At 34.1% G+C, this 27,974-nt stretch overlaps 1 protein-coding gene across 1 annotated transcript in view; it reads right to left on the minus strand.

Annotated features, from left to right (window-relative positions):
- DYNC2H1 (dynein cytoplasmic 2 heavy chain 1) overlaps window positions 1-27,974 on the minus strand; it is a 373,792-nt gene that overhangs the window by 288,052 nt on the left and 57,766 nt on the right. Inside the window, exons 25-38 of the mRNA XM_027095669.1 lie at window positions 27,661-27,831; window positions 26,300-26,682; window positions 24,452-24,584; window positions 24,235-24,352; window positions 22,535-22,647; window positions 20,657-20,776; window positions 17,490-17,640; window positions 15,557-15,762; window positions 14,175-14,357; window positions 13,431-13,613; window positions 11,319-11,542; window positions 10,428-10,543; window positions 1,400-1,599; window positions 320-584 (exon numbers count right to left, since the gene is read on the minus strand). Of these exons, the coding sequence (XP_026951470.1) occupies window positions 320-584; window positions 1,400-1,599; window positions 10,428-10,543; window positions 11,319-11,542; window positions 13,431-13,613; window positions 14,175-14,357; window positions 15,557-15,762; window positions 17,490-17,640; window positions 20,657-20,776; window positions 22,535-22,647; window positions 24,235-24,352; window positions 24,452-24,584; window positions 26,300-26,682; window positions 27,661-27,831 (2,566 nt within the window). The remainder of the gene's footprint in view (window positions 1-319; window positions 585-1,399; window positions 1,600-10,427; window positions 10,544-11,318; window positions 11,543-13,430; window positions 13,614-14,174; window positions 14,358-15,556; window positions 15,763-17,489; window positions 17,641-20,656; window positions 20,777-22,534; window positions 22,648-24,234; window positions 24,353-24,451; window positions 24,585-26,299; window positions 26,683-27,660; window positions 27,832-27,974) is intronic.

A 27,974-nucleotide genomic window follows, 5' to 3' on the forward strand; every position in this document is an offset into this window, starting at 1 on the left:
ATAAAAACTTATCTTGCTTATTTATGAGGTATTATAATATCAGTTCAGCAATCAAAGATATTATTTTATTCAGTAGATTAATCTAGCTGTAAACTACATTTCACCCAGATTACTCTTTCTATTATAATAAAAGTTGCTATGGAATAACAGGTAAAAATGATAGCATGTCTTCACCCCTCCAAAGTAAAATATCAAAGTAGATCACCATACGGCAGTTTATGGTCATGTATAAGACTTGAAAAGGATAGCATTATAGACAACCTCTATCATCCTCTAAAAATTATTAAATAAATCAATAAATCACACAATAGAGACCAACCTTGAGGTTCTCGAACTACTTGGCGAGCACTATTTGTCAAAACACCATCAGACCATTCCCTTGTATCCATGTCAATATGGCCTAATAATTGATGTCTAGGCATAGCTTTGGGATTCATGGTATATTGTTTTACCACTTTGCCAATTTTACAAAGTGCTGCCCTTAACATTCTCCAAAGAGTTGATTTTCCAGCACCACTTGGACCAACAATAACAACTCCCATCCTCTGGCGTAATTGTTCATACAATTCTAAAGCCTTCTTGATCTAGTAGAAAAGAAACATGTTCATATATGATTTATAGTGTACAATCAAACACAGTTCTACTCTCATTCGACAACAGTTGTTCTATTTCAAACATAAATTAAGCCTTTTATTTCTTCAGTGGAAGATAAAGCCTTAAATAAAAGAATTACTAAACAAATCTGAATATATTTACAACATGATCTTTAAATTCATATTTCTTTAAAAAAAAGAAGTATGCTTTCCAAGTTGACAATACAATATGTTCACTATTGTCTTCACTCACTCATTCATTCAAATAAAATATACTAAATATTTTATTCACTTTGCTAATTCATTCATTCATTTATACCCCTGAGGAAAAAGTATTCATTTTGAACATGTATTTGTGCTACATAAAAAGACCTACGAAAGTGAAGTTCTCCTAAGAAATTGTCAAAGTTAAACTAAATCATACATAATCAACTATCAAAGACACATATGATGGATCTATTACATGCCAGGCTCTGTAACAGGCACTAGGAATAAAATGGTAAAACAGACATGGATCCCACCTTTCATGGAGACTACTATCTGGTGGGGGAGAATCAAATATTAATATTAATCAAATATTAATCAAGTGTGCAACTTAACATTAAATATGTATATACAACAAAGGTAAGGAAAGCACATAGCAAGGGGACCTAATTTGGACTTGAAAATTAGGGAAGGCTTTCATGAGTGAGTAAGATTTAAGTTGAAAGATGAAAGATAAGTTGAAAGATAAAAGATAAAGATAGTTAATAAAGAATTAACTAGGAGAAAGGATCAATATATTATGAAGTATTCTTGACAGTTACCTGATTGGATATGATTTCATAGTTGGCCTCCTCAAAGACTTGCTTTAATGCAGCATTCAGTTCATCATATTCTACTTCTTTAAAGTCAATTCCAGGAAACACATCTTTAATCAGTGCATCAAACCGAGTGCAATCAGCAAATGTAAACTTTGACATTGTATTAAGCCTCAGTGCTTGTACCACAATATGACTTTCATTAACTAGAGAAAAAGTTTCATTTTAAAATTATTAGTTATGAATCTAATGACTATAAAAAGTCTTTACGTGCCTTGATATGCATTATTAGTAATTAAATGATGCACTAGAATTTAGTAACATTTAAAGACATATGCTATCATGCGAATTGGCAAGCTTACTTAACTATCTTTTAACTGCTGAAAAACAAGTATTACTGAGTTTTGGACTATTTTCATAGAATTTGAATCCCAGGGTACCCAGACTTTAATTAATAATAAAAATCATTAACACATTTCTTTGCATAGTACTTTACCATTCTGATGTAATCCTTATAACAACTGTATAGAGTAAGGAAGTATTTCTATTATTATTCCAATTTTACACGAGACCATTAAGTCTCTAAGGGTTTAAATGACTTATCTGAGAGAGCTCAGCATTAAGTATTATAGGTGGCATTTAATTCCAGATTTAGGTATCTTTCCAAATATACCAGCATATTTGCCTCGCAGAGATTTTTGTCCTAAAACTAAAAACTAACAAACTGAGCAAAACTCTTTGATCAGTGTTGCTCAAAACTGGTTCATAAATCTATTCTTAAACCAAATGTAAATACTAATATCGTCAGATTCTTATTTTTTCAAGGATATTAGCTATTAATTGATCAGACACCTATATAAAGGCAAGAAACTATTTTTAGTATGGTATTTCTCTATAATTGTTTAATATTTCTATCTTTAAATATATATAAAGAGGCTTGGCTGCACTAGAGTTTATTTAAAGCACTGAACTCATAAGTAAGCCATCTTTATTTACTACAGGTATGGTTTATATATTTCATGAAAATCACCAGAGATAGACAACTGAAAAATGGTAATCTAAGTACTTCAACAAATACCTTATCTGCCCTGGTATATGCCAACCTAATAAAAAAGCTGTAGTTTCCTTTTTTAAGATGTATATTTTGACCATTTAAAGTCCAAATAGGTAATTTCATGTAGTCTTCTTTCTTATGTTATCTTATTTTCATGGTGATTTAACTTAAATTTGGATAGCAACCTAGAGGCTGAATATTCAGCCTTTCATGAAGGCAAACATCAATTGGTGGGGGTAATAACTTACTTTATATAAATGGGGAAAAAAGTGGTAAAGTATAAAAAAATATGCATGAGTCCATACTGATCTGAATAAATGATTTAATAAATACATCATGGAAAAGAAGAGACAAATCTTCTTTACAGAAGAGTTTCAAATTATATAAGCAGATACTCCTCCCCCTAAGAGATGGAGCTTAATCCTTGCCTCCCCACTTTCAAGGTGAGCTAGATTTAGTAACTGGCTTCCAAAGAAGAGAGTCAGGAAAGGGGAAAATAACAACTTTACAGTAGAGAAACCTGGAAAACATTAACATAAGTAATGAAGGTGAACATCACCAGTGATGTCAAAAGGTTATTATGTACCCACTAAAATGAATTAAAAAGGGCACTCCACCTCTGCAGTATTTTTTTCCAAATGTTCACAACTCAATTAAATCATGAGTTAAATATCAGGAAAAAAACCCAGACTGAGGAAGAGTCTACGTGATATCTGACTAGGACCCTGTCAGGGTCATGAATACAAAAACAGACTGAGAAACTGTCACAGAGCAGAGGAGACTTAAGGAGACAGGACAACTTAATACAACATGGCACCCTAGATTCAATCTTGGAACAGAAAGAGGACATTAATGATAAAGCAGGTGAAATCCAAATGAAGTCTGGAACTTAGTTAATAGTAATGTACCAGCCTCAGTTTCCCAGTTTTGACAAATGTACCACAGCAAATAAGAGAGAAATGATGGAAATGCTAACTTCGCAACTTTACTGTAATAAATCTAAAATTATCCTTTGCTCCAAGGTACTTTTGGGACTTCCCTGATGGTCCAGTGGATAAGACTTCACACTCCCCAACACAGGAGGCCTGAGATAATTCCCTGGTCGGGGAACTAGATCCCACATGGATGCCGCAACTAAGAGTTCACATGCCACAACTAATAAGCCCGCATGCCACAACGAAGAAGCCATGTGCCGCAACTAAAGAGGCCACATGCCGCAACGAAAAGATCCCGCGTGCCATAACAAAGATCCTGCGTGCTGCAACTAAGACCCAGAGCAGCTTCAATAAATTAATTAATCTAAAAAAAGGTATTTTTATAATCTTAAAATATTTCTTTAAAAGGGTAATTTTGGAGCCTGAACCAAAATGGGGGAGTAGAAGGACGTGCTCTCACTCCCTCTAGCGAGAACATGAGACTCACAACTAACTGCTGAACAGTCATCAACAGGAACACACTGGAACTCACCAAAAAAGATACCCCATATGCAAAGACAAAGGAGAAGCCACAATGAGACAGTACAAGGGGCACAATCACAATAAAACAAAATCCCATAACTGCTGGGTGGGTGACTCACAGACCGGAGAACACTTATACCACAGAAGTCCACCCACTGGAGTGAAGGTTCTGAGCCCCACGTCAGGCTTCCAAACCAGGGGGTCTGCCAATGGGAGGAGGAATTCCTAGAGAATCAGACATTGAAGGCTAGCGAGATTTGATTGCAAAACTCTGACAGGGCTGGGGGAAACAGAGACTCCACTCTTGGAGGGCACACACAAAGTAGTGTGCACATCGGGACCAAGGGGAAGGAGCAGTGACCACAGGAGAGACTAAACCAGACCTACCTGCTAGTGTTGGAGGGTATCCTGCAGAGGCAGTGGGTGGCTGTGGCTCACCGTGAGGACAAGGACACTGGCAGCAGAAGTTCTGGGAAGTACTCCTTGGCATGAGCCATCCCAGAGGCCGCCATTAGCCCCACCAAAGAGCCTGCAGGTTCCAGTGTTGGCTCGCCTCAGGCCAAACAACCAATAGGGTGGGAACCCAGCCCCACCTATCAGCAGACAAGTGGATTAAAGTTTTACTGAGCTCTGCCCACCAGAGCAACAGCCAGCTCTACCCACCACCACTCCCTCCCATCAGGAAACTTGCACAAGACTCTTAGATAGCCTCAACCAGCAGAGGGCAGACAGCAGAAGGAAGAACTACAATCCTGCAGCCTGTGGAACAAAAACCGCATTCACAAAAAGATAGACAAGATGAAAAGGCAGAGGGCTATGTACCAGATGAAGGAACAAGATAAAACCCCAGAAAAACAACTAAATGAAGTAGAGATAGGAAACCTTCCAGAAAAAGAATTCAGAATAATGATAGTGAAGATGATCCAGGACCTCGGAAAAAGAATGGAGGCAAAGATTGAGAAGATGCAAGAAATGTTTGACAAAGACCTAAAAGAATTAAAGAACAAACAAACAGATTGAAAAATACAATAACTGAAATGAAAAATACACTAGAAGGAATCAATACCAGAATAACTGAGGCAGAAGAACGGATAAGTGAACTGGAAGACAGAATGGTGGAATTCACTGCCACAGAACAGAATAAAGAAAAAAGAATGAAAAGAAATGAAGACAGCCTAAGAGACCTCTGGCACAAGATTAAACACAACAACATTCACACTATAGGGGTCCCAGAAGGAGAAGAGAGAAAAAAAGGAGCCGAGAAAATATTTGAAGAGATTATAGTCAAAAACTTCCCTAACATGGGAAAGGAAATAGCCACCCAAGTCCAGGAAGCACAAAGAGTCCCATACAGGATAAACCCAAGGAGAAACACGCCAAGACACATAATAATCAAATTGGCAAAAATTAAAGACAAAGAAAAATTATTGAAAGCAGCAAGGGAAAAATGACAAATAACATACAAGGGAACTCCCATAAGGTTAACAGCTGATTTCTCAGCAGAAACTCTATAAGCTAGAAGGGACTGGCAGGACATATTTAAAGTGATGAAGGGGAAGAACCTACAACCAAGACTACTCTACCAGCAAGAATCTCAGTCAGGTTTGATAGAAAAATGAAAAGCTTTACAGACAAGCAAAAGCTAAGAGAATTCAGCACCACCAGACCAACTCTACAATGAATGCTAAAGGAACTTCTCTAAGTGGGAAACACAAGAGAAGAAAAGGACCTACAAAAACAAACCCAAAACAATTAAGAAAATAGTCATAGGAACATACATATCGATAATTACCTTAAACGTGAATGGATTAAATGCTCCAACCAAAAGACACAGGCTTGCTGAATGGATACAAAAACAAGACCCATATATATGCTGTCTACAAGAGATCCACTTCAGACCTAGGGACACATACAGACTGAAAGTGGGGGATGGAAAAAGATACTCCATGCAAATGGTAATCAAAAGAAAGCTGGAGTAGCAATATTCATATCAGATAAATAGACTATAAAATAAAGAATGTTACAAGAGACAAGGAAGGATACTACATAATAATCAAGGGATCAATCCAAGAAGAAGCTATACCAATTATAAATATATATGCACCCAACATAGGAGCACCTCAATACATAAGGCAACTGCTAACAGCTATAAAAGAGGAAATCAAGAGTAACACAGTAAGAGTGGGGGACATTAACCCCTCACTTACACCAATGGACAGATCATCCAAAATGAAAATAAATAAGGAAACAGAAGCTTTAAATGACACAATAGACCAGAGAGATTTAATTGATATTTATAGGACATTCCATCCTAAAACAGCAGATTACACTTTCTTCTCAAGTGCACATGGGATACATCACATCTTGGGTAACAAATCAAGCCTCAGTAAATTTAAGAAAATTGAAATCATATCAAGCATCTTTTCTGACCACAATGCTATAAGATCAGAAATGAATTACAGGGAAAAAAACATAAAAAACACGAACACATGGAGGGTAAACAATATATTACTAAATAACCAAGAGATCACTGAAGAAATCAAAGAGGAAATCAAAAAATACTTAGAGACAAATGACAATGAAAACACAATGATCTAAAACCTATGGGATGCAGCAAAAGCAGTTTAAGAGGGATGTTTATAGCTATACCAGCCTACATCAAGAAACAACAAACATCTCAAATAAACAATCTAACCTTACACCTAAAGGAACTAGAGAAAGAAGAACAAACAAAATGCAAAGTTAGCAGAAGGAAAGAAAGCATAAAGATCAGAGCAGAAATAAATGAAATAGAAAGACAACAATGACAACAATAGCAAAGATCAATAAAACTAAAAGCTGGTTCTTTGAGAAGATAAAGAAAATTGATAAACCATTAGCCAGACTCATCAAGAAAAAGAGGGAGAGGACTCATATCAACAAAACTAAAAATGAAAAAGGAGAAGTTACAACAGACACCGCAGAAATACAAAGCAACCTAAGAGACTACTACAAGCAACTCTATGCCAATAAAATGGACAACCTGGAAGAAATGGACAAATTCTTAGAAAGGTATAATCTTCCAAGACTGAACCAGGAATAAATAGAAACTATGAACAGACCAATCACAAGTAATGAAATCCTCCAAAAAACAAAAGTCCAGGAACAGATGGCTTCACAGGTGAATTCTATCAACCATTTAGAGAAGAGCTAACACCCATCCTTCTCAAACTCTTCCAAAAAACTGCAGAGGAAGGAACACTCCAAAACTCATTCTTTAGGGCCACCATCACCGTGATACCAAAACCAGACAAAGATACTAGAAAAAAAGAAAATTACAGACCAATATCACTGATGAATATAGATGCAAAAGCCTCAACAGGGCTTCCCTGGTGGCACAGTGGTTGAGAGTCCACCTGCCAATGCAGGGGACACGGGTTCGTGCCCTGGTCCAGGAAGATCCCACATGCCACGAAATGGCTGGGTCTGTGAGCCATGGCCGCTGAGTCTCCGCGTCCGGATCCTGTGCTCCACAACGGGAGAGGCCATAGCAGTGAGAGGCCCGCATACCGCAAAAAAAACAAAAAAGGCTCAACAAAATACTAGCAAACAGAATCCAACAACACATTAAAAGGATCATACACCATGATCAAGTGGGATTTATCCCAGGGATGCAAGGAGTCTTCATTATAAGCAAATCAATCAATGTGATACACCATATTAACAAATTGAAGAAGAAAAACCATATGTTCATCTCAATAGATACAGAAAAAGCTTTTGACAAAATTCAACGCTCACTTATGATAAAAACTCTCCAGAAAGTGCACATAGAGGGAACCTTCCTCATCATAATAAAGGCCATATACAACAAACCCACAGCAAACATCATTCTCAATGGTGAAAAACTGAAAGCATTTCCTCTAAGATCAGGAACAAGACAAGGATGTTCACTCTCACCACTATTATTCAACATAGTATTGGAAGTCCTGTCCACGGCAATCAGAGAAGAAAAAGAAATAAAAGGAATACAAATTGGAAAAGAAGAAGTAAAACTGTCACTGCTTGCAGATGACGTGATACTATACATAGAGAATCCTATAGTTGCCACCAGAAAACTACTAGAGCTAATCAATGAATTTGGTAAAGTTGCAGGATACAAAATTAATGCACAGAAATTTCTTGCATTCCTTTATAGTAATGATGAAAAATCTGAAAGAGAAATTAAGGAAACACTACCGTTTATCATTGCAACAAAAAGAATAAAATACCTAGGAATAAACCTACCTAGGGAGACGAAAGACCTGTATACAGGACACTAAAAGACACTGATGAAAGAAATCAAAGATGATACAAACAGATGGAGAGATATACCATGTTCTTGGACTGGAAAAATCAATATTGTGAAAATGACTATCCTACCCAAAGCAATCTACAGACTCAATGCAATCCCTATCAAATTACCAATGGAATTTTTTACAGAACTAGAAAAAAATATCTTAAAATTTGTATGGAGACACAAAAGACCCCAAAGAGCCAAAGCAGTCTTGAGGGAAAAAAGCGGAGCTGGAGGAATCAGACTCCGTGACTTCAGACTATACTACGAAGCTATAGTAATCAAGACAATATGGTACTAGCACAAAAACTGAAACACAAATCAATGGAACAAGATAGAAAGCGCAGAGATAAACCCATGCACCTATGGTCAGTTAATCTATGACAAAGGAGGCAAGGATATTCAATGGAGAAAAGACAGTTTCTTCAATAAGTGGTGTTGGGAAAACTGGACAGCTACATGCAAAAGAAGGAAATTAGAACACTCCCTAACACCATACACAAAAACAAACTCAAAATGTATTAGAGACCTAAATATAAGACTGGATACTATAAACCTTTTAGAGTAAAACATAGGAAGAACACTCTTTGACATAAATCACAGCAAGATCTTTTCTGATCCACCTCCTAGAGTAATGGAAATAAAAATAAACAAATGGGACCTAATGAAACTTCAAAGCTTTTGCACAGCAAAGGAAACCATAAACAAGACGAAAAGACAACCCTCAGAATGGGAGAAAATATTTGCAAATGAATCAATGGACAAAGGGTCAATCTCCAAAATATATAAACAGCTCATGCAGCTCAATATTAAAAAACAAACAACCTAATCCAAAAATGGGCAGAAGACCTAAATAGACATTTCTCTGAAGAAGACATACAGATGGCCAAGAAGTACATGAAAAGCTGCTCAACATCATTAATTATTTGAGAAATGCAAATCAAAACTACAATGAAGTATAACCTCACACCAGTTAGAATGGGCTTCATCAGAAAATCTACAAACAACAAATGCTGGAGAGGGTGTGGAGAAAAGAGAACCCTCTTGCACTGTTGGTGGGAATGTAAATTGATACAGCCACTATGGAGAACAGTATGGAGGTTACTTAAAAAACTAAAAATAGAATTACCATATGATCCAGCAATCCCACTACTGGGCATACACCCAGAGAAAACCATAATGCAAAAAGACACAAGCACCCCAATGTTCACTGCAGCACTATTTACAATAGCCAGGTCATGAAAGCAACCTAAATGCCCATCGACAGATGAATGGATAAAGAAGTTGTGGTACATATATACAATGGAATATTACTCAGCCATAAAAAGGAACTAAATTGGGTCATTTGTTGAGCTGTGGATGGATATGGAGACTGTCATACAGAGTGAAGTAAGTCAGAAAGAGAGAAGCAAATAGCGTATATTAACGTATATATGTGGAACCTAGAAAAATGGTACAGATGAAGCGGTTTGCAGGGCAGAAGTTGAGACAGAGATGTAGAGAACAAACGTATGGACACCAAGGGGGGATAGCGGCTGGGGGTGGTGGTGGAGGTGGTGGTGTGATGAACTGGGAGATTGGGATTGACACGTATACACTGATGTGTATAAAATTGATGACTAATAAGAATCTGCTGTATAAAAATATATATATAATTAAATTTAAAAATTCAAAAAAAAAAAAAGTAAAAGGGTAATTTTGTTTAGTATACTATCTTTGAAAGAGAAAATCTCCACGTGTTTCTAAGGTTTCTGTTCTTGTTTCAAGACTAGACAAATTTTCAGATTCTATTCCAGACCTACCAATTCAGGAACTTTGGGTGTGGGGTCCAACAATCTGTGTTTCAACAAGCCTCTAGATGACTCTAATGCCTGTTAAAGATTGAGCACAAGTGGACTAGACTATTCCTCTATATACCACAACTATTAAATATTTAATGCATGTTTAAAAGTTATGATGAGACATAGGTAAAAATTAGGAAAAATCTCAATAAATTATGGACTTTATTAAAAAATTATGAATCAATGTTGGTTCATTAGTTTCAATAAATGTACAATACTAATGTAAGATGTTAACAACAGGAGAAACTGGGAGAACGTAATATTCAGAAACCCTCTATACTATATGTATAACTTTTATATAAATCTAAAACTATAATAAATTAAAACTTATTTTAAAAAATAAGATTATAATTGGCATAATGAATCATACCTTTTTGTTTAACACTAGTTTTCTTCAGCTGTCTAAGAAGATTTCCACTTCCTCTCAGAACTGTCTTCAAAGTTCTCAAACCCCAGTCATAATGTTGCTGAGGTGTCAAAAGTTCTCTTAGGTAAAGACATGGAAATCATAAATCATCAAATAGCTATAAGAAATTATTTTTGTAATCATATTAAAAGAAATACAGAATCTAACTACTAACACATAGAAATAATTCCTAATATTACATTAGTTTATAAAAATGAATCAAGCAACACAAAATAATCACTCAAGTAAAATGTTAAAGATGGATGGTTCTCAAGGATCAGGATAAACCTTTCACAAACTGGCTATCATCTTAATGAAGACACTAAATGATAACCACCTGTTACTTTTATTCCTAAAGTCTTTAATCAATCCATCTTGCTCTCAATCTCTGACACTCTAGTTCTCACTGTCTCTTAAGTAATACGGACCAGAATTCTAGGTTGTCCAAAGAAGCTAAAAGTCAATCTCTATTACTAGAAATCAGACATAAAAAAAAAAAAAAATGTGAAAGATTCCCTCCAAACAACAGTAGGCTTTGAGTGGTCAGCTGGTAAATTAGTTTAGTAAGTATCATTTAGCTGGAGTACTCCAATAAAAATATTTTGCAGAAAAAACGTGAAATTGAATTAATAGTATTTATGAAAAACAAGAAGTTTTGAGCCAGACGTTTCTGTTATTCAAACTAAAATCTTTCTTACCAACACCTTGAGTACAATACAAAATTGTACTTATGAAAATCACCAATATGAAAATCACTGAATAGGTAAATTGGACAAATGTGGAAAATGGTCATTAATAACCCTGATCAATCATGGAACTATAAAATATTAAAATATTTAAAACAGGAAAACTCACCTGGATAGATTGAAGATAGCTACCAATTTTCTGCCCAACACCTTAGCATCTTTAAAGCCTTCTGAATAGAGAATAACTTCTGCAATAAGCTCATTGTCTGGACGAGACATGGCTACTGGCCTGAAAAGCTGTTTAAGGTTATCAGGCAGTTTTTGTCTTCCTCCATAACCTTTTCCAGCAGGATTCATAGTGATAAAAATTCCAGAATTAGAATTTATTTCTACCTGGAATATTAATTTAAAACATAGGCATCAAATACTTGAAACTATAACTATAAAACATATTGCAAATAGAAGTTTTATTGTGACATATTTCTACACATACATCTTATACCTTAGCAAAAAGCAACCACTAGTGTGCTAAACATCTCCTTACTCAACATATAATAAACTCCTTAGGAACTACACTACTTTATAGAGGCTCTTTACAATCAGTTTTTTGAGGCTGAAAGTTTAAGTGATTGTAACTAGTTTGAATGTCTATTCATTCATTCAGCATATGTTTACTAAAAGCCTTCCTTGTGTTAGGCACTTTGCTAAGTACACAGAGACAACATAACTCTGAACTAAAGTCAGTAATAGTTTATGCCCTTCTGGAGTTTATAGTCTATTGAATATTTGAAAGAAGCAATCATAGTTAATAAATGCTATAAGAGCAAAATATCATGAGAGTATCTAATAGGAGCATTTTCAACAAAGCACTAAGAATAGAAAGGCAGAATTATAATGTATAAACAATGAATGGGCAATCAGGAAGTAGAAATACCTAGAGTAAAAAACCTGGCTATAAAGGAAAGAAAACAAAAAGTGTGGTTGGAAGGAAAGATGAATTAAGGGAAGGTTCGCTTATGTTTTAATTATACTAAATATTATATTACAGTATCATTATATCTAATATAATATAATACATTATTAAGAAGGAAAATATGTGATTATGTTTAAAAGCCAACGAGAAATGAGTAGAAGGACAGAGATAACTCTGAAGAGAAGGTCCCTTGGAAGCAGATTCCAAAGTATAGATGGAAAAATTAGTTTGAGTTGGGAAAAAGGACAATTTTTCTTTCTAAGAGGAGGAACTGACAAAAAATGAACAGGGAGAAAATAAATTTTGATGACAGAGAGGTAAAAACTGAAGAATTTCTCTTTTCTTTGTTAAGAAAGAGTTGAAACATCATGTAAGTAACAGGCAAGTTAGAAGGGGTCCTACTTCCTTGGTCTACCCTGAAAAACTTGTATTGGGAAAATGTTATTATGGGGAAGAGGATAATTTCACAGTTCTTTCAACTTTCAGTATATTCACCATTACACATTATATAGAGAAATCTATGTTTTACATACAAATAAGTTTAAGTTCTAATGACATGAATGTATACCTCCTATGGGGAGAAGTGAGCAACAGAAGAATAGTTAAGTATTTATTGTTTTAAGATTCATACAGAATAGTGATTAAAAACATGAATTTCAGAATTAGACAGACATGGGTTCAATTTCCAGCTCCATTTCTTATGTTTAACATATCAAGCCCTAGTTTCCTCATCCATAAAGTTAAAAAAATATAATAGTACCTAAGTCAAAGGATTGTTATGAGTACTAAATGAAACAATGCATAAAAGCACTAAGCACAGTGGCATAGAGTGTTTGATAAATGTTAGCAAATATTATTATAACTGGATTATTCAATATCAAAAGTTTGAAGATGGGGCTTCCCTGGTGGCGCAGTGGTTGACAGTCCGCCTGCCGATGCAGGGGACACGAGTTCATGTCCCAGTCTGGTAAGATCCCACATGCCGCGGAGCGGCTGCGCCCGTGAGCCATGGCCACTGAGCCTGCGCGTCCGGAGCCTGTGCTCCGCAACGGGAGAAGCCGCAACAGTGAGAGGCCCGCGTACCGCAGAAAAAAAAAAAAAAAAAAGTTTGAAGATAAATGGTGGAAATGGGACCCAAAAAGGGTGAGAAACTCAGAGACAATTCACAGGTAAAAAGGTTTAACACACTGGTCACAAATTAGCAACAGAGGTGCCAGGAGAAATAAAGATAGACTGTTTGCCTGAGTATGAGTAACGCAAAGTCTTATAAAATAGTTTAATTCTTTAAATTCCCAATATATACTATACCTCCTTGCCAAGCAGTTCACATACAGTTCTATGATTCTTCAAAGCATCTTGAATTGTCTGGATTTGCATAGAAACTGCTGACAGTACAGATTCTTCTAGTCTATTGAATTCATCAAAGCAACCCCAGGCCCCACACTTCACCAAACCAACAAATATTCGTCCCATTGACTTCACATCGATGCCCTTAAAAATAACAATAAAAATTATATTCAATAAAAATAATTAAAATCTCTAATAATAATTTAATACTTTATGTCACTTAGTGAGAAGGTAATCATTTCACCCATCTATACCTCTTTAGTTCTTTTTTAAGCAGAGATTAAATAGCTACTCTTTCAAAACCTAGGATGGTTTCAAGGAGTAAACAAAATAATTCATGTGAAAGTGTTCTGAAAAGTACACAGAACTAAACAAGTATAAGATTTTGTTTCAGTTATTCTTTAAGTCAAAATACACACAATGTTTTGAAAATGGTAACTTAATAAGAATTTAAGATTTTTCCTCTACTCTAATATAAAGCTTCATTCTGTATTTAAAATTATTTCTATGTAATAGTTCTCTTTAGAAAAGTTTTTGGACTACACTATGTGCAACCTCTCTCCATTTTACTTCTCAAATAAAATCCACTTTCAAGTGATTTAAAAGAAGAGTGATTTTAAAATAGAGCATTTCATATGCAAGTATGTGAAAACTATTCCAAACATCTAAGACACTATTATAGCGTTTGATAATTATTTATTCTACCTCATCACAATTAAAAACTAAAACTTGTCTTCCAAGAAGTCCACCTAAAGCCTTTACTGATTCAGTTTTTCCAGTTCCAGCTGGTCCGTACGGATTTCCTCCAAGTCCCATCTTCATGGCTTGAGTGAGAGTTAAGTAGCACTTGTCTGTCAGTGGAGTGTAAACCAGCTTGGGAGCATTACCCTACACAAGAGAAATATAAATTTCAAATATTCATATTCTATTCAATATGTACAAATATTATATAGTGTAGTTAAATAGCAATTCTAGTTAAAAATTTAAAAAGGCAAAAAATAGTTTAAAGTTGTTAACAGAAAAAATATACAAAAATTTTTTTAGTAATTCAAGAAACTTTCTAAAGCACAAACTGGAATTAAACTTAGTTATTTCTCAAGCATGTATTTTATTCTATCCTCAATTGACATACTGTCAGGTTTTCCAAATAGTCTCTCAAGTTCTTGATAATGTCACAAAGATATACCTCTAAGGCAGGCAAATCCAGAAACTGTATACAATTATACACTTTCCAATACAATTCAATATAATTATGTACAATAATCATCCTATTTTGTATTTTAAAATTCATGTAAATTACTTCCTGGAATCTTACAATCTTCAAAAATCAGAACTACTTTGGAAACCTCAAAGTATAATTAATTTGAAAAACTCCTTATGAAATTAATAATCTTAACCTATCAAATAATTCTCAAAATTGCTACTAAATTTTAGCAGAAATAGAGTCCAATTCAAGCTGCATTTTATAGTTTTTCTTTAATTTAGGTGGACAGATTTGGGTCTCAAAATACATTTCCTTTTTGAAAGAGCTAGCTGGCAACTCTCTTGACATATGCTTATTAACATAAATGTCAAATATATCCTTATGATTGACTCACTATGATGGAAGAAGGCAGAGAGGATACAGCTGGATTTTTTGAGAACAGGTTACATGAGCTAGGTTATTTGCTTGAAAATTCTTTTACCTTACAAACTGAGAATATTTAACAAACGTACTTTGACATATTAAGAATTGCACTAATTTTGGCCTTGTAAAAGGAGGCACAAACCAAATTGTTTCCATTGAGGTTGCCTAATATTCAATTCTCTTTAGATTAAAACTATATTTCAATCTGTATAAATAAATACTGCTCTAAGAAAAGGTACATTTAGAGAATTCAGCACAACACTGCCACTATGTTAACTTTTTTTGTATATAGAATTTTTTCCAATATAACATCTTTTTAATTATGATGAAATAGAAGACAATAACACAAAAAAATTCTTAAAAGTTACAGCTAAAATAACTCTTTCATCCAATAGCAAATTTCCTTTAAAGTAAATAATTTCTAACTGGAAAAATTAAACATTTCTGCCACAAGTCATACCTGGTACTCATAAGTATACTGAAGTTCAGAATCCACCATTTGAACGTAACATGTGTGATTGCTTTTCATATAGAATCTAACTTGTTTTTTCCAAGCCCAGTCTTCAGTTGTATGAACCTGAACTTGGTTTAACTGCTTCACCACATCAATATTATGAATAATATCAAGAATAAGTGCTTTAAGTTTAAGCTCCAGAATGCCAGATTCTGTATACAATTAAAATAATTGGGGAAAACATTAGCCTGTGATTTATGTACTTTATGATTTTATACACACACACACACACACACACACACACACACATGATTTCTCAATAAATGAATTTAAATGGTAATTTCATGATACATTTGAATAGTATAGTAATATATATCATGCAAGTCAAAAGAATGTCAAATCCACCAATAAGAATTGTGTGTGTGAAAACTAAGATATTAAAATTCAATGAAACCAGGGTTCTGGTTCCTTATGCAAGGGAGTAAACACACTCAGCCTGTCTCTCCCTCTGAATGCAAGTATAAAACACGGACAACATACATTGAACTGCTGTTTAGGACTCTGAAAAAGTAAAGAGTATCAGGCAAATTGGGGAAGGGAAGAATTAGAAGTGCCACCGAACCAGTGGTAAATTTACCTTTTTTCTTTTTCTTTTTCCTCTCTTATATCCATGGGCCTGGATTCAATGCTGCCAGAAACCCATACTGGTGTAGACAGAGAGAGGTCCAGGAGAAGGCTTTTAACTCAGACTTGAAAAGCAGAAAAGGAGTCTCAGCGCTGGCAGCTGAGACCCAGAAATGCCTAAAACTCTGAAGGAAGGGAACTGTCCCCTGAAATCAGAGGAGCTATGATCCCAAGACAGTGGGACTAACTCAAATTGCTCTTTTTCTCTCTTTTCTCCCATCAACTGGTCCAAGACATGGGCACAGTCACAGAAAGTGTGAAGGAGAGTACAGTACATGAAACTCCAGCTTTCTGGCCAGAGGACCAAAAGAGGAGCCCAAGGGAACCACAAAATCACTGCTAAGACCATGGAAGGGGAGAAGATTGGGAAAATGACCCTATAAACTTTATGAACTCTTGAGCTCAGCCTGAGCTGTGCAGACCTCATCCTAAACATTAAACCAAAGACTTTGATAACTGGCCACTAGGTGGCGCACATGTGGGGAAGATCTCAAGAGTGTAGCAAAGACAGAACAGACATTGGAACCACAACCCACAGAAAGCTGGCTGAAACTTGTGGCCTGAACCCAACAAGATCACTTGCTAACAGAAAAATATCAACATTATCCAGCAAATTTAAAGAAGACTCAGACTCTTATAACACAATATGCAAAATGTCCAGGATACAATCCAAAATCATTCAACATGAAAAGAACCAAAAAAATCAACTCACAGCAGAAAAGACAATAATAAAGGTGAAATGAAGACATTCTCAAGAGAAGGAAATCTGTAAGATTCATAGTCAGTAAATGGGCTCTAAAAGAAACACTAAAGAAAATTCTTCAAAGAAAGAAAATGACAGCAGAAGGAAACTTGGAGGTTGAAGGATGGGCAACAGAAATGGTAAGCATCTAGATAAATATAATAGACTATTCTCAGGTCCTTTAAAATACATTTGACAGTTAAAGAAAAAAATTATAATCTCATGGAGTTTTCAATGTATATAGATATCTATAGACATTGAAAACAACATAAAAAGGGGAGGATAAAGAAACCCATATGGTGGTAAGGTTTCTACATTCCACTTAAAATAGTAAATTATTGATTCTAAGTACAATATAAAAGTATGTATATTGTAATTCCTAAAGTAACCTCCAAAATAGACACACAGATGATTGATTGACAGACAAAAGCACAATAGATAAATTAAGATAGAATACTAAAAAAATGTTCAAATAACCCAAAAGTAGGCAGAAAATGGAATATTTTCCCATACCAGTATTCCCTGGATCCTCAGAACTTGTATCAATGTTAGTATAGTGCTCTAACTTATTCACCAGTTGTGTTTCAATCTGATGAAGACTATGATCTTTGATGGCATTTTCTACATCTTCAGTGAATTTAATCTGCTCTGCCAAGCATAATATCTAATGAATAAAGAGAAAAATTATTTTTTAAAGCTGAATTTACTTAGAAATATTTTATAAATTTAAGGAAAGATACCTTTTTCCAAATTTCCAATTACATATTGGACCTCTCTACCTGAATGTCTTACTGGCACCTCATATATTAATAGAGCAATACATTTGTAGAAAAAGCATGTGTGATGCAGCCCAAGCTTACTTCTCAGAGCTCATCTTTTACTATTCTCCTATAGGCCTATTTTTGGGTCTTAGAGCCCACCAAGCTTATTATAACCTAAGTGCTTTGTACTTTCTTCCCATGACTCTCCTCATAAATGGCTTCTTTTTAACCAGTAAGATGCAAAGATAACAGAGTATGATGCATTCTATTTAATAAAAAGAGTAATCTTCTAGCATTCCAAAATAATCTCTCAGCATACTACTGAAGTCTACAATTTCAAAACACCAATTTTATCCTAAATTAAAGTCTGTCTTAATCTTTCAGTCTAATACCCATAAACAGAAACTAAATACAGATCAACTTCATGTTTACATAAAATATGAAATATTAATGCCATTTGAGAGGATTTCTATAATATTATCAATATAGCAAGGTTACTGATAAAGCAAATGATACATTTAAACACCAGATTTTGTAAACTTGTATTAAAATACTTTGATACAGTTCTTAGATGAACAAGGAAAACCAATAACCTCCTTTAAAGACATGATCCATCATTGTATAAAAACACTAAACCTACTGACCAGTTAACTCCTGAACAGATTGTTTTTTTCTTATATATACCTTTTAGCATCCAGAAAATATCATCAAATGCCTCTATTTATCAGATTAATCCATTATCTATATATAATTTTAATACTTAATATAGCAGGCTAAGCTGCTGTTTGCTCTTAGAACATTGTACAAATACCACATTAAGTTCTTTAACAAAAGAGAAAGCCAATTAGTAACTTTGCAGGGCAAAGTCACCTCTCATACTTTGTAGTACAAAACTCACCAGCTTCTTTAATCAAGTATATGGTGAAGTGTTTAAACAGATCCAAATCTGCTTTGTGAGAAAAGACTTCGCTTTTTAATTTTCATATGAAAATCTTCACTTGCCACCTTGAAACTAATAGTCATATATATGGATTTCCACTCAGGCAATACTACTGAATTTCTGTATTATAAATAAATTTTAATAATAATGCACATCGATATCTCAATTTTTAACAGTCTGCTATACGATTTCTATGAGAGGCTAACAGAAATGATGCTCAAGATACAGTCTTACCTAATTCTCGTGTCACATTACCATTAAGATACCTGGACAAACACTAACATTGTCTAAAATGTAACGGTCGTTAAGGGTGCTCTGCAAACATTATATAATTTAACCTTCAAAATGAGTTGCCGTGGAGGTATTATTATACCCTCTTAACTAAGTGTCAAAAGGAATCACTCAAAGTATAACTGGAAAAGGTAGGATTTGAACCAAGGTCTGTCAGATTTTTTCTACTTTATCATGCTGCCTCCTTCCCAGACCAGAAAGTGCTTTCTCTACATTATTTCAGGTCCTTACAAAGATGTCTTTAGAGAACTGAATTAATAGTACACAGTAACCTGTACCAGACATTCATGTAACCAGTTATACTATTCAATCCCCTTATATAAATGCTCTTGAGATAATTTTTTCTTAACATTAACTGCTAATAAACTAGAATTCTTTGTTTTGATAGATTATGAACTGTATACATGTTTAGTAGTTCATATTTTTACTTGACTGCTCAGAGCCCAGAACTAAGTTTCAGGCTCAAATCCAGCAACATTCTTTTAGCCTGTAGCTCCCAGTATATCTCCTGATATAACTGTCATTTACTCAATCTAATTATTATGCAATTCTTACTTTTGTATATTTTTTAATATTGTGTCTTTTACTCTAAGTCAATTTAAATCCTACCTGGATGTTGACAGAGTACTAGGAAACATTTCCAGAGATAATAAAGCATTTTAACTCTGACTTTCAATGGCATTATTATTCATCAATGACTACTTTTATTTTTCTCTAAGAACAAGAGTTTTTAAACATATTTTAGTTTGACTTAAACAGCTAAAAGATACAAAATGATATGAGTGATAAAATGGCTAAGAATCCAGAATGTTCCAAGTTTCCTATTTAATTTCTCATGCTTTAAAAGAACCAACATAAAACCCTGTTCCAACAGCTACTAAATGTTTTAATCTGAAAAGCAAAAAATAGTTAGGTAGATTTTCCTGTGAGAAATCATAGAACATCTCAATGCCTGCCTTTCATAGTCCCTAAGAACTAAAGTTCCTGATGTCTTACCTCTGTAGTGTTAGTCTCAACCAGCAATAAAACTAATCCTGAACAAGGCAGGATATCTAACCCAAGTCTTAGTGCTACACTTTAATAAGGCCCAGAACAAGTTTTGTAAGACACATATCTAGCATCCAGTGTTTCAGGAATGAGCTCCTATGAACACTGACCTGTAGCAATCTCTATAACAACCATGAAACCTAGCGCTCTTCTTCCCTGCCAAAGTTCTAGTTAAGTACTGTGATTATGTTTCAGACCAACACTAACACTACTAAATTCCCACCAGCTCCAACCTCCTAGATGAGTCCATGGGAAGGGTGGGAGACAATGTTAGAGATCCTGTGCCTCTCCAACAATGATGGACTAATCATCTGGAACCAGGAAACTAATACATGACTAATTCTGCCTCCCAGTTCCACTCCCCAATGGCCTGGGTAGCTTAGATCTCAGCAGGCCTTCTGCTTGTAAGCATCTGAATTATGGCAAACTAATGGAGCTAGAAGACAATTTCACTGTTGTGCTGCTCCTCCCTCACATTTAACAGCTGAGAGACTGAGACTCAGATATTAAGCAATTAGTCAATGTTAATTGTTAGATAAAGAGAAAACAAAGATCCCAGTTGTCTAAGCCTCCTGACCTCTAGGTCAGGGATCTTCCAATGACACCATGCCTACCTGTACTCTAGACATAAGCCCCCTTACCTGTGAAGGGAAAAAGGATGGGTCAATTGCACCTTGAGAACTTCGTCCAGCAGTAACACATTCCGTCAACAACTCTTTCAAAGTTTGCTTCATTTCCAAGGCTAAATCATTTAACCAAGTCTGAAAATAAAATTAGAAAATATATTATTTCTTATTACACAAGTCATAAAACAAAAACACAAGCTAATGACTCTAGTCTTTTATTTCAGGAGGAAGGTTATAATTTCTTATTGACTCTCACACTCCCAAAATGTGTTGTATGGTATATAATTTTTTATTAATAAATGATTTAAATGAAGAAAACAATTTTTTCACCTCTTGGGATAATGTTAAGTGTGAAAACTCAAAAATTTGTAGTTAGTTATCACTATCACCATCTATACAAACCAAAAAAACATGAACATTTAAAAACTAACCCATTCATTTCATCATTATGATAAATCAAACTAGATAGCTGGGCCAATAAATTAGAGTCACAATGACTAGGTAAGTCCCCTGGCTCACACTATCCTGATGATCTTATATTCAGAAAGCTGTAACCATAGGAAGGGATTGCTTCATTAAGGTGAACCATATTATTTAAGGAGTTAAGATCCCTCTTCAAACAAAACTAATTCTGTTTCAAGGTCAAAACAATACATTTTTCACTCATTTGATTATAGATAAAATAACAAAAGTTTAAACTAAAGTTAAAATAATAATGATGATTAATAAAAATAGCATGAATATTTAAGGATCACTACTTAACTTTTAAAAACTGTATCATTTGCAATAAAATATAAGAGCAAAAACTACAATCTTAAATAGCTTTTCATCATTACCTTTTTTAAGTTCTAGCTTTTTACTGTTTATCTTTAGAGCACTTTCCAGTATTAAAAATAGCACAAACTTTTGCCCAGTTCAAAAGCCACTGCAGCTAAGGAGTAAGAAGCTCTCAGTGCACGGCAGCAGACACCTACTCTGCTAATCATCACAAGAGCTCCCGGAGCGCTGCACTACACCCAGCTGCTAAAAGCTCTTTCTCTCTCTGTTCATCCAGTCCTAATAAAATCACAAGAAAGGAAAACAACAGCAAAAACAACAAATCTCTTCTCCAAATATGGGAGCTACTTAACAAACCTTCTATCCTTTCAACCACTTGATTTATATACTCAACATCCAATAAAATGTTGAGGCCTAACCAGGAATGGACTTTTTACTAAACTGTACAGATACATGCATGAAAAGGCATGGCCCTGACTTGCAGTTGAAAGATACCTTTAGAACTTAAAAATTACAATTCAATGTGTTACATCCTATTGCTGTTGGCTTTAGCTGTATAACTGTAATAGGCTTTTGACAGTTCACTTCTAGTACTGCAGAACCAATTAATCAATAGTTGTACTATAAATGCACTAGTTTCAAGTTTACTTGTTCATTTAAATCATCTCATACAACTCAGATTTTAAAGAAAAAAAAAAAGAACAAAGACTTATTGAGCAGTTATGTTCCAAACACTATAGTGTACCTAAAGCCAATTATCTCATTTAATTTTCAATAGAAAGTCTTTGCTAGTAGGCCTCCCATTTTACAGTTAAGAAAACTGAGACTCTAAATTATATAGCTGATAAGTTGTGGAGCTACAATTAATATCCAAGTCTTCTTGACTCCAAAGCAAAAGTTGTTTTCAAAATTACATGCTGCCTTCCAAAGACTAAAAATACATACTCTCTTTAATATCAAATCATTCTGAACCTAACAAAATAAATTAGTTTTTAAGATATGTTTCCAAAAGGCCTAAATTAACCAACTTACTCTACAAATTGACTGAATTAATTTTGATACAAAGTTCATATCGTTAATTCTTTATACTTTCACACTTGAAAAAGAATTACTTACCTCTACGTTATTTGACAGAAGAACTTTGTTTTTAAAAGGTACAACTTCTCCCTCTAAAGATTTCATTGCAGTTATATGTTTTGATTCCTCATCAAAGCACACACTGTTAATGCCTACATTACAAAAGCAACAATTTATATGCAAAAGTTTCATTAAAGACATAATTATTAGACAGTATATATGATTACCACATAATACATAAAGTATACTTCATAATATAGAATATATTTGAATTATATTAATTCAGTTATATAATGAAATAGAACAGCTTTTCATAACCCAAAACTGGAAACAACCGAATGCCCACCAGATGAATAGAGAAACTGTGGTATATTTGAACAATTGACTATTCTAAGCAATAAAAAGGAATAAAATATAGTTTTAGGTATCTTGAAACCATTATGATGAGTGAAAAAAAACAGGCACAAATGAGTGCATAAGAATACATACCAATGATTCCACTTACATTATATGAGACAAAAAGATAATAGGGAAGGGGGAGAGCAAACAAGATTTCCCTTCCCCAAAATTTGCACTCACTTTATAGTATATAAAAAAACACATTACCTAATTTTGATCTTTAGAAAAACCCTGTAAGTTATTATTTACAATTTAAAGAAAGAAACTAGATTTCAGAGAGGTAAATTAATAACTAATAAATAGCAGAGGTAGAGCTCGAAAGCAAGCTTTCTGATTCCAAGAGCTCTTTCTACTATCTTCCACAGGCAAAATCACAGTTACAGATATAAGCACTCTAACGCTTCAGATATACAGTGGTTAATAAATACTTCTGTAAAGCACCAGAGAGTAAATATCTTAGGTTTTTACAGGTCATAAGGTCTCGGTGTCAATTACTCAACTCTGCTTGTAGCACAAAAGCAGCTATAGACAATAATGGACATGGCTGTATTCCTTCCAACACAACCTTATTGAAAAAAAAAAAAAACAGAGAGCTACTCAGATTTGGCCTGTGGGCCTACAGTTTGCTAATCCCTGACTGCAAGTGAAGATGATGAAAATTTTTTACTTCTTAAAGTTAATTTGAAAAATACAGCTCTTTTCCAACAAATAATATTTCAAGAAAATAATAACCATCGTGTTTGTAGCAAACCAATTCTGAATGCAATTACCCAACTAAAATGATTCAACAACATCGAAACATATGGCACTATTACTCTACACTTTTTACCAGGTAATCTCACCTCTTCCTATAGCCTAATTATCATCTATACACAGATGACTCCCAATTTTACATCTCCATCCCACGTATCTCTGCTAACAATAATTGCCTACTGAGTATCTCCACTGGGACATCACTCAAGAGACCTTAAACTCAATAATGAATGGACATGTTCTCCTTCACTTCAGGCCTCTGCACATCCTATTCCCTCTGTTTCCCCATTTTTCCTCTAGCTAAGACCTATATTTTCTTCAGATCTCACATGAGATGTCATCTTTACATACCCAAAACTGAGCTAAATGTCTTCACAGATGCAGCTATAACACCACATACTTATGTCGACCATAGAAATTGTCGTATATTATATTTGTCAACTTACTAACTTGCCTCGTCCACTAAACTAGAGTTCTTTGAGTGTATGACCTGTATTTTATTCAACAGTCTGCCTAAGAGCCTAACATAATGCCTGGCAGATAACTGAAACTCAATAAATATCTGTTGAATAAATGTTCAATCTTACCAGCAAACAGTTTCTTAAGGTGAGACTGAATCACTGATGAGTTAGTAGACTGGCCCAGTATTTCTAATAAGTCATCATCACCAATAAAGTAAAATCTTGGGAATGCTGAGCGTTTTTCCTAAAAAAAGAAAAAAAAAAAAGAATAATCTCTTTTCAAATAATTAAAATATTAAAGTACTTTATAATTTATTATATAAGATTGTTTTTAAAAACATGCCTCCAATAATTCATTTAATGATTTCTGACATCTTTGAAGCTGATCAAGTATCGTTAGTAGAGAATTTCTGATTCCTGCATGAGTAGTTAACGTTGTGACTCTATTATCTTTCTTGATGTCAGTCATTATTGATCTGCAGAAGAAAAAAGTTATTTTCACATCTATTTTAACATTTTTTGGCTGAAACAGGGATGTGGAGACTTTTTTTTTGCTTGCTTAAAACAAACTAGTAACATCAGTATAACAGCAATACATTATTATACTTCTAATAAATAATCCTCAAAGTTAATAATACTCCATTACCATTTTTAACCTCCATTATTGCACATTCTCTTACTTCATTCACTCACTAAACAAATATTAAGCCTTACCTCATAGAGATAATGGCCCAGTGACAGAGAAAGATATTAAATAATTTCTCTAAATATTCAAATAAAATTATGATAAATGCTAAGAAAGAAAAGCACAAAGGACTGTTTTGTACTAAGAAAGAATTAGTAAAAGGCTAATGCGGAAATCCCTAACCTATGACTTATTTGAGGAAGTAATTTAAGCTGAGATTTGAATGATAATGAAAAAGAAAAAGGCAAAGAATAGGAGGGAAACAGTTTCTGGCAAAGACCCTGAGAAAGAGCGTGGTATGTTAGAGAAACTAAAGGCTAGAGTCACTAAAGTAAAAAAAAAAAAAAAAAAGAGAGAGAGAGAGAGAGAGCGCAGCACAAGAAAAAGCTAGAGAAATGGACAAGGAGCAGATCCTTAGATCTGCTTTATCCTCAGAGCAATAGAAAGTCATTTTAAAGTTTTACTTAATGGAATAAAGGAAAGAAGTAATGTGGACTTCATTTTTAAAAGATTACTCTGGCTGTTGTGTGAAAAACTTACTGGAGAAGACAAGAATAAGAATTAGTCAAAAGATTAGCCAGTAGTACAAGTGAGTGACAACAAAAATACTTCAGAATAACATCAAAGAAGTAGAGATATAAAAGATATAATAAAATCGATTAGTAGGTTAGAATCAACAAAATTTGGTAACAAATGGATTTGGAAATGGAGGAAGAGGTCAAAGATATCCATTATGCTTCTGCCTTGAGCAGTTAGGTGGTACCATTTATCGGGAAGAAACCAGAGAGAAAAGAAAAGGGACTGTAGGAAAGGGACTGGGGGTAAATTCATGAATTTAGTTTTGACATGTTGAGGATATTTAATACATTTGGAGCTCAGAAAAGAAATATGAGCTCAATAAATAAGTTGAGGAGACCTCAGCAAATAGATGAGAATTGATTCTGAGAGTGGTTAAGATCATTAAGGAGAGAACATAGAGTGAGAAAACCTAAAGCTGAAAGGTGGAGAATGTCTACATCTAAATGTTTAGAAAGGGCTGAGGACTAGGAATCAGGAGTGGAACCAGAGAAATGGGCAGAAAACCAAAAAGGACAGGATCACAGAAGCCAAAAGAACAGACTTTCTAAGAAAGAAGAAATTTTCAACTCTATTAGATACTAGTCAGAGATAAAGTAAAATGAAAAATAAAAAATGCCCATCAGATTTACAATGGGAAAGTAATTGGTAACTTTAAGAAATACTAGGTATATATTAGTAATATTATTATTACTATTATACTATAGAAATATTATTAATATAGGTAGAGTGGTAAAGATAGAAACCAGATCAAAATGAGTCAAGTATATAACTGAATGAGAGAAACTCATTTCTCAGAAGGATCCAGTAGGAAAAAAGTTGAAGACACAGATGACGCTAATAATGTAAAAGTAATTAGCTTGTATTAAGTACCTCACCATATGAATAAAAACCATCATATGTGTCTTTGTCTTATGTAGTTGTACTGACCTAAAATCTTCATCAAGTCTGTTGAAGCGCATCTGTTCTTTTGGCAATGCTCCACGGCCAAAAATGGGTTCCAAATATACCCACTTTCTCTGAATGTGGTTTAAATTCTGTAGGTACTCATCTAACTCTGCAAGTTTTCTTTCCCAAATTGACACTTTATCTTCAAATCCTTTATAATAAGGAGAATCCTTTAAGGACTGAAGAAGGCACCTATTATCTCCAACTTGATTTACTATATCCTTCCAGTCTTTAATCAGCTTGATAGTTCGACTTTGGCTGTCTTCATAATCAACCAATGTAAATACTGCTCCAACTCCCCAAAGATCAAGTTCTCGTAAAGCTTCTCTGATTGTAACTTCACCTTGTGCACGACTATTTAAATCCTATTTAACACAAAATATTCATATTTATTACTTCAACATTATCATATAAATAAGTTATATCTATTTTATAAGAAGATATATTTTTATTTGACTTTGCACCATAAAGAAAAAAAAAATTTTAAGTGGATTATTTTCATAAATCCAAGAGAATTACTGGCAAATGTATTAAGGGATATCAGATATCTAGTTCACATGGTCAAATATATACAGAGTTCTGCTTTATGCTTTTTACTTCTAAAAAAAACCCCAAAATTTAAGCATCCACTGCAAACCACAAAAATATTTAAAATTTTGCAGAACTCAGCCATTTTATTGTAATTTAACTGTAAGTTCCAATACATCTAAAATGATTAGCAACCATCTAGAATTACCTCCTACAGCAGTCATGCTTTATAACCTTATGATTATCTACATATGCTCCAGGATTATCAGCAAAGATGAAAGTATACATATTAGATAATATATTAGAAAATAAAACAATTTGACATCAAAAGTCCTTTTATTTTTTTACATTAAATGGGCAGAACACAAAATAGAAAGTCTGCTACTTATGATATAATTGTACAAGTTTTACTTTCACCTGAGACCTATGCTAAAACTGATTAGCAAATTGGTTCCTTGTTTAGTTCTCTGTATTTTTGTACCCCTTAGCTTCTATTTATAATATACCCTATGATTTTAAATGTATTTTATAAAATGCTTTGTACTTGTTTGCTTTTTGATTAAAGCTGACTTCCTTCTTAAAGTAAGACATATTTTATTTCAGATTTTTTCTCTCAAAGAAGGGGTTTATATTGTTTCTATAACCCCATCGATAGATTCAGATGTATTACTAATGAAAGAATAATGGAAAAATGGAACACTGTCACGATTTTAAGGGAAGAAAGAAATTTAACTTGCTGCTTTATTTAAATAAAAAATAAAGCAATATGTCAACAAAGGTCAGATCTATGAGATATTTATAAAAGTGATTCTTACTTTAAGGTCTGAAGCTTTGGCAACAATTGTATCAGCTACTCTAAGCAGATCACCAAACAGTAATTTATCTAGACTAGTCCCCCGAGGAAGGCCAAGTAGACGAAAAAGGTCAAGCCAGTGATCTGGAGAAAGATGCTCCCCTCTCACATATTTCAAGATAGGGACTGCGATCTGTTAAAAAAAGAAGACAAGAAGACTTATGTATGTATATATACAAGCAAAATGTAAATTATTATTTGATTTTATTATAATTATCTATAAGATTTTTAATTACTATATTATCTTATTTAACAATCTTAAAATCAAATTCTTAA

This window comes from Aethalodelphis obliquidens, unplaced genomic scaffold (genome assembly GCF_003676395.1).
Source record: "Aethalodelphis obliquidens isolate GAN/ISIS:26980383/991018 unplaced genomic scaffold, ASM367639v1 scaffold93, whole genome shotgun sequence".
Lineage (NCBI taxonomy): Eukaryota > Metazoa > Chordata > Mammalia > Artiodactyla > Delphinidae > Aethalodelphis > Aethalodelphis obliquidens.